This window comes from Primulina eburnea, chromosome 10, assembly GCF_022965805.1.
Source record: "Primulina eburnea isolate SZY01 chromosome 10, ASM2296580v1, whole genome shotgun sequence".
Lineage (NCBI taxonomy): Eukaryota > Viridiplantae > Streptophyta > Magnoliopsida > Lamiales > Gesneriaceae > Primulina > Primulina eburnea.
Genome location: NC_133110.1, coordinates 34,621,065 through 34,629,258, shown reverse-complemented (window position 1 = coordinate 34,629,258; position 8,194 = coordinate 34,621,065). Strand labels below are relative to the sequence as shown.

At 34.9% G+C, this 8,194-nt stretch overlaps 1 protein-coding gene across 1 annotated transcript; it reads left to right on the top strand.

The window, feature by feature from the left end:
- The first annotated feature begins 3,807 nt into the window (after positions 1-3,807).
- On the top strand, positions 3,808-6,023 carry LOC140803921 (uncharacterized). Its single transcript, XM_073159762.1, has 3 exons — positions 3,808-3,998; positions 4,271-4,557; positions 4,718-6,023. The coding sequence occupies exons 1-3, from the start codon at positions 3,854-3,856 to the stop codon at positions 5,840-5,842; spliced, it is 1,557 nt and encodes a 518-aa protein (XP_073015863.1). The 5' UTR covers positions 3,808-3,853; the 3' UTR covers positions 5,843-6,023.
- The last annotated feature ends 2,171 nt before the right edge of the window (positions 6,024-8,194 follow it).

Here is an 8,194-nt window from a genome sequence, read left to right as displayed (position 1 = left end):
ATTTGCCAGCTGCAGCTACTGAAATTGGCCAGCTGCTGCTACTGCTGGAATTTCAGGTTCTCACAATTATGTTCGTATAGCATTATCATATAGTATCATCATTGCTCGATATTTTTGGTTGAGGAAAAGGCTAGAAAATGAATTATATAAAGTAATAATAAGTAAGTATGAGTTGGAATATTATTTTGACAGAGATCAACGTCTAATTACTAGCTATAATATGATTTGTGTATCTTAATCGAGGCTACTCGAATTAATGTCACTTGTGACCAATTAATTTATAACTAACTTAAATAAAACAATAACTAAACTAAAAACTTAAAAATAAAATTTAATTAGTAAATTATAGGTGAAAATTTTATTTTAATAAACTAAACTTTTATAGTTGAATTGTGAGAATAAATAAATATAAAATCAAGGTTTAATATGTCTCTAAACATGAACACATTAGTGGAATTTTTTTTTTTGATTCTGCTTCAGGTTTTTTGATAAAGTATTAAGTAGTGTTTGTCTTTCTAAAAAAAGTTGAACCCCACCTCCGAGGGTCCCACACAGAGCCGCCCCAAGCCCGAGCGTGAAGGGAGTAAAGTGTTTGTCTTTCTAGCCTCTATGTAGGGGTGATCAATTTTTGTATTAATCTTCGGAACTGAATTACACCGCATCATTTTTCTTAATATTTTATAAAAATCGCGAATAAAAATAGTAATAATAAATCGTACAGCATACGCGGTTCGATTATTTTTTTTGTCTAGAACTGCACCAAACCGCATCAGCGCTTAAACCGCTTGCCATAAAATTTGACATTGGATTGTAATAATTTGTAGGCAAAAACTTGTGTGAGACGGTCTCACGGATCGTATTTGTGAGACAGATCTCTTATTTGGGTCATCCATGAAAATGTATTATTTTTTATGCTAAGAGTATTACATTTTATTGTGAATATGAGTAGGGTTGACCTGTCTCACAGATTATGATTCGTGAGACGGTCTCACATGAGACTCACACTAATTTGTAAACAACATATCCAGTTAAAGAGGTCATCATTCATTATATCTAAACACTCTTCAAAATTAGTATACAAATAGAACTTATCTTCTTTTTAATTATTCTTCATATAAGTCTTTTATTATAGTATTTATTTCTTTTACAATTTACTACAATATTTTGTTTGAAGTTTGAAAGTTAAAAAAGATAAAATAGTGAAAATGTCATTTTTTTTGTTAATGTGTTATGTTGTTAAATTATTAACTTAGTTTTGAATCGTGATTATTGTTTTATCTAGTTTTATCTTTGTATGATTTGAAATATATTTTATATTTGAAGGCACTATATTGTTGTTGTTTTCAAATAAATTAGAATGTATATTCTAATATTTTTCATTAAAAAAAATCGTAAACCGATCGCAACCGCTCAAATCATAAGATTAATTCTACATGTAAAACCGCGATTATTTTTTTAAAATCTTAACCGACTGCATACGACAATTCGATTTGATTTTTTTTTAAAAAAAAAAACCTCAAAACCGTACTATTATCACCCATACTTCTATGTACAATTTTCAAATATTTTATTGACTTGAACCATGGAAGCACTTGAAATAATCTATTGCAAACGTTACCTTAAAATAAAGAAAGTACAACCTTGTGTATAAAATATACAATAAATCAAACTTAAAACTAATAATAGTCTAAAAAGTAAACACAAAGTGTAAATTTTCTTTAAATCCTCAAACTCAAATTTGCATTTAATTCATGTCAGAAAAAAAATTATGTATTTGCATTCCTTGATCGACAAAAAAATGTTTATGCATTCTTTGAGCTCATATGTTTTTTATTGATGAAAACTGATACACAAAATTAAAAACATGATATTAATATATGATATTTGAGTATTAAATGATTTATATATAATACAAAAGATAATATTTTGAGTATAAATTTCGAACAACTTTATTAATATCAACTTACAATACATGCTTAGGTTCTAAAAAAATCATATATCAGTATCGTATCTGAAAAATTTGATACTCAAATATCATATACTAATATCATATTTCCGACGTGGAGTCAACATTTGTTTATTAGAATGTTATCAAAGCACTTGCACATCCACATTCATGATGATGTTTATTTGTACAGACTTGGAGGGTAATTTTATAAAATCGCAATTGAAGCTTATAAATAAATTACCATTTTAAAATTAATATTAGAACAATAAATTAAACACAAAATAAATACAAAAATTTAAATTAATAATAATATAAAAAATAAACACGATAAATCAAATTTAAACTAATAATAATATAAAAAACACAATAAATCAAACATTGAAACATAAATTTAACACACTTAATAAATCAAACACATATTAAACATCAATTTAGACAAAGAAATTAAACACAAGGATCATTTGGACAATACTCAATTCAACTCACCATTTTAATATAATATTAGATTTTTAGCACTCTAAAAACGGACTAGTGGGTGCGGGTCGCAAAATGACCAACCAGCCCATTTATTTTATGTGGTGGAATGGCTCCGGTATGTTTTGACTAGGGGTGTTCAAACTTCGAATAAAACCGAAAAAACTGAAAATCCAAATCGAAAAAACTGAACACTGAATCGAATCGAAAAGTGAATTTTATAATTCAGATATAAATGTTAAAACAGAAATTATTTGGTTTAGTTTCAAATTATATATGTCGAAATCGAACCGACCAAAAAAACCGAAATTTCATTAAATTAATAATTTTATTTTTATTATATATTTTTTGAGATGATATTAGTGAATGATGAATTATTTTGAATAATATTTAGTTGGTTGTTATTTATGTAATTCATTTAGATTTTATATTTAAATGATTTATTAAGAATCATGTGAAAAGATTATATATGATATTTTACAATATATTTCTCTTATTAATTTAAATAATTGTATCAAAACTGAAATAACCGAACCGAACAAAAGAAAAATGGTTCGGATATCGATTATATATTTGTAAAACCGAAAAAACTGAAATAAAAAACTGAAAACCGAACCGAACTGACCGATGAACACTCATATTTTTTAATGCCATAATAATTTATCACACAACCTGAAGTCTTGAAAAATCATCATAGGATCATTTTTATACACGGCTATTATACTCCAAATTGTCTTTTAAAAATTGGTATGATTGACCATTTCTCGTGGCTATGTAGCCTCTCCCTTATAATGCAAACATGGTCCTGCATTTTTAGTAAATTAAGTTCGAGAATAATAATATATATAATATATTTAAGGAACGTGCAATATATAAATATCGATAATGTAAAATCACTAATAATCATTAAATAATAGTTTTGAAACATTATCATTATCTAAACTCCAAAGTATACTATTTATATATATATTTTTAAAAATTTAGATAATTATAATCAGATATTAGATATACATATGTAAAATTTTGAACATGAAACGTTATTTAAGATAATTACAAATCATACAAGCCAGATTTTGGGAGATAATAATTTTGTTTCAAGATTCAGAGACATTCTCCTTTTGTCTCAAATTTGTGATGCCAACTTTGTTTTTTTAGCTTTAAATATCAGACCAACAAAGACAAGATTGGTAACAAGCATTCAAGATCATTGAACATCTCCGTCAAGAGTTTTTTTTTTTTTTTTTTGAACGCTCAGAATCTAAGTTTCTCATGGAGTCTAACCACGAGTGTCCCCTGTCCACCGACTCGAATCTAGAACGATCTTCGAATATCGAAAGAGCTTCAACTTCGGAAGAAGTTTTAAGTAAAAAAAGCTATGGACCCGTAATTAGTTATCACAGAAGATATCCAGATGGAGAATTCGTTGCGGTTATGCTTTCCCCATCGTATGGCTTTTGTCCGGAAGACGACGAACTGATTGTGGACTACTTGAACAAGAAGATCGATAAAGAGGATGCCCCATACAACCGTATCCCCAAGGTCAATGTTTATAATCATACTCCTGAGGAATTGGCTGGTACGTACGTTTGTTTCACTTGCATGCTTTCGTTTTCTCAGGTGTGTGTTTGTTAGTTACATGGTACCTACGTACGAGGATTTAATAAACTTTTTCGACAACTTGGAAGTAATAGATAGATTTGGAATTGATATCTCGGCTTCTGTTTATGGTGGATAGATAGATATATGCATGTTATATATGTTTATTTTTTAAAACGTTGATTATGTTTTGAGTTTAACTATTTCTTATAAAAGTGTTCCAATGATGTTATTTTCGGAGCTTTGTCACAGAGTTGCATCAGAGTTTGAGAAAAGATGAATGGTATTTCTATTCCTCGAGAGACCGGAAGTATTTAAATGGTAATAGGCCGAATCGAGCAGCTGGTAACGGGTTTTGGAAGGCCACCGGAGCTGATAAAAAAATATATCGCGATGGCAAATCTGTTGGATCCAAGAAGTGTTTAGTCTTTTACCAAGGGAAGCCCCAACAAAGCAACAAGACTACTTGGATCATGCATGAGTACGTGGCTGACCGGCCTCAAAGACGTCGTCTTCCGAATGGCAATGGTGATATGCGGGTGAGCAAGCTCTATTCCAACTTGATATTTTGCAAAATCTGGTGCCAAGTTTTTTGTTATATGAACTGATTGGTGCTCCATTCCCACTTGCTATGAAGCAACTCTTTTTTTTTTTTTTTTTTGGGAATAAAGAAATTGTGTTTGTATACTACTCTTGCAGCTAGATGATTGTGTTCTATGTCGGATTTACAAGAAATCCGAGTATTCACCAAAAGAAGAGAAAGGGGCTGCTGCTTCAGAGTCTGGTGAAACTGCGAAACGGACAGCCCCTAAGTCATCTGAAAATAAGAAACGGGCAGCCCCCAGGCGTGTGAAAACTAAACACGAGGGTACCAACCAGCAGCATAATCTTCCGGTGCTGCAGATGAATCTTCAAATGCAGCAGCAGAATCTTCCGGTGATACAGCCGAATATTCAAACACAACAGCAAAATCTTCCGGTGATACAGCCGAGTCTTCCAACACAGCAGCAGAATCTTCAAGTGCTACAGCCTAATCTTTCAATGTCCGAGCGGAATCAGCACGCAATGCAAAATAGTCTCCAGCGATGGAGTTACAATCTTGGCGGACGACTTGATTTTCCTATGGAAAGAAATTCAGAAGACGCACAACCAATCATGCTACAGCCGAATGTTCCAACGCCGCATCAGAATCCGCAGGCAATAATGCAAAATAGTCTCCTCCAGCCATGGAGTTGCAATCTTGGTCGACAGTTTGATTTTCGTCCGGAAAGTAATCAAGAAGAGGCGCAACCAATCATACAACAACCGAATCTTCCAACGCCGCAGCAGAATCTGCGGGCAATAATGCAAAATAGTCTCCTCCAGCCATGGAGTTGCAATCTTGGTCGACAGTTTGATTTGCGTCCGGAAAGTAATCAAGAAGAGGCGCAACCAATCATACAACAACCGAATCTTCCAACGCCGCAGCAGAATCTGCGGGCAACACATCAAGATCTTGGTGGACAGCTTGATTTTCCCATGGAAAGTATTCCAGAAGAGGTAAACCAATTCCATTTTGTCAATCTTGGAAACGGCCACGAAACTGTTGGTAACTCGATTCCCATGGACACTTTTGGAAATCTAACTTATCCGCCCTTATTCCATAATGGGTTCAGATACAAGGACTTGTATCCTCTTTCATCATTGGACTCCTTCGATCCAATCCCCACGTCGCTTTACAACAATGATCATCCTCAAAATGGCTCTTTGATACAGGGAGATGAATTAGTTTTTCCAAAGGCCGCCACAAGTGACAAAGCTTATAATCCTAGAGAGAAATCTTGAATTCTAAGTTTCTGCTTTTCAGTTTTTTTTTTTGGTTCTTCATATAACTGGGATTTGGATGTGTTGACAAAGCTTTGACATTCTTGGAACCACGTTTATTCTCCAATATTATATTTGATACACATTAGCATACACTTGCCTTTTGAATTACTTTCTTGCTAATCAACTAGAAAATGTGGGATTCTGCGGGTGATGAAGTCAAATTTCTGGTGATAACGTACACTCAGGTTTCTATTATTTAATTTACTGTGTCTTAAACAAATACGATTTGTATTTTCCTTTTTAGCTTGTTATCGTTACCTTGTTTTCAAGGTTTGCATTCATCAGGATCTCTCTTTCAGTACATATGAGCAATAGTTTGTTTGCTTCGTGTACTATGCCGGAATGGTGACTTGTCCTTATTTGCTCCGAGGGCAAGCAAGCCGCCGTAGTATTCCTAATACAAGACATTTTGCTCGCCTTCCAATATCCATATATCGCTGGCCCTCGGTTCGGTCGACTCCAGTTTAGATATACGTCTGCGTCAATTATATATATATATATATATATATATATATATATATATATATATATATATATATATATATTAAAACATATCAAACCATACTAATGCAATACGTAAATTACATGTACAGATCAAAAAACAAACGAACGAATTAAACAAAGAAAAAATGAGTACCTGTGGTGGATTATGTCTGTTAAGGTTCAGGGTAGAGATTTGTTGATCTTCTTCTTCAAGTAGATTATGAGTTCTTGGTCAGTCGGGTCGAACAGATTCCCAGGATGAAAATTTATGGTTTCACGATTATATTTTTAGTATACATACATTTGATATTCCAAAGCTAATAATTCTCAAACTCAATATATAATTGGTAGAGATTATCGCAGCAATGCATTTCTTGTGACAAAAAAAAAATATATGTCTTACTCTATATATTGCAAGTTTACGATATCCTCTTGTGTGTTGTAAATTTGATGAATGGTTTCTGATGCGATCCGGGTAAAATGGATGAGCAGGGTCGGGTGCTCCACCGGGTCAAATCAAGAATTTATAGTGTTGTTTAGGAAAATGAGCAAGGTAGATGGCTTCGATCGTGACCTGCAAACAATGAAAGGAACTCGTGAATGGGCGCCGGAAGGGTGTCCGGCATGACCACTCCGATGCTTAAGTCAGCAGGGTTGTCGAGAGGGAAACTTAAAGCAATATGTATGGATGCTGGAGAGTGAAGAAATTTCAGACCTCTGTAATATGTCAACGATACCTGCTATTTGAAGAGAAGCTAGGGTTACCTTGATGCGCGTGCTCACCTACTACTTGTACCCTCGGGCGTTGACGGCCTGTCGGGTCCCTTTCTACCCGATAGCTTCGTGGGTACTCCAAGAATAAGGGACGTTGACTGCATGTCCAGTCCCTTTCTTTTCCATATTTTCGGGGATACGTTCATGTGAAAGACGTTGACTTCCCGCCCAGTCGCTTTCTTCCCTACAATCTATAAGATCTTCTAAATAAGTTACTCGAGTATTGAGCCCTCGGCTTTAGCATGAAAGCCCGGTCCCTAGTTGCCTGGGAGGTAAGTAAATACCCGGTCATGCATGAAGCGCCCAGTCGCGTGGGTAACAATCGCCCTCCCGGTTTCTATATGGGCTACTCAATGAAACTTCCCGGGTCCTCCATGACCCGGGCCCTTATAGGGGTATCACCACCCATCCCTAAAATAGTCGGGCTAGAGTCTCACTCGCTGTCCCGATTGGTGTGAAATAATTCACGGTGTATAATAGCATCGGAGCCTTTAAATATCCCGTAGAAGAGATGTCACGCCTGGATGATTTGTCTCCTGGACCCGAATGAATTGTTATACAGCCTCCCTGGATATTGCATTCGTTATAATGAGATGCACCCACAATTAATTCCTACTAGGAAACGCTCCACATCTCGAGAGATGGATAAGTCTGACACCTCGACAGTTGTGCACGTCTTTTCACCTCCCGGCACAATTTCCAAAACTTATCTCAACCGTTCAGGCATCTTGAAGATCAACGGTCATTATTAATTTGTTCTTGTTATAAATAGTGCCTTACCGATCCGCCATCATACCAGCAAAGTGTTGTTAGGAAGATACAATGGCAGGTGCTAGCAACCCCAGCGTCCCTGATCTGGCGGAAGAGTTCATGAATGCATCTACGGAGAGGCATAAGACGGAAATAGAGGAGGAGGTCTTTCACAAGATTCTTGCCTTCTGGGAGGCACTGCAGGAGTTACAGCTTCTCTACTACTGCGGTGAGGTTAATACTCCTCGGCTTCTGGCGAAATTGGAGAAGTATCGGGAGTATCTAAATATTTCCGAGTTGGGG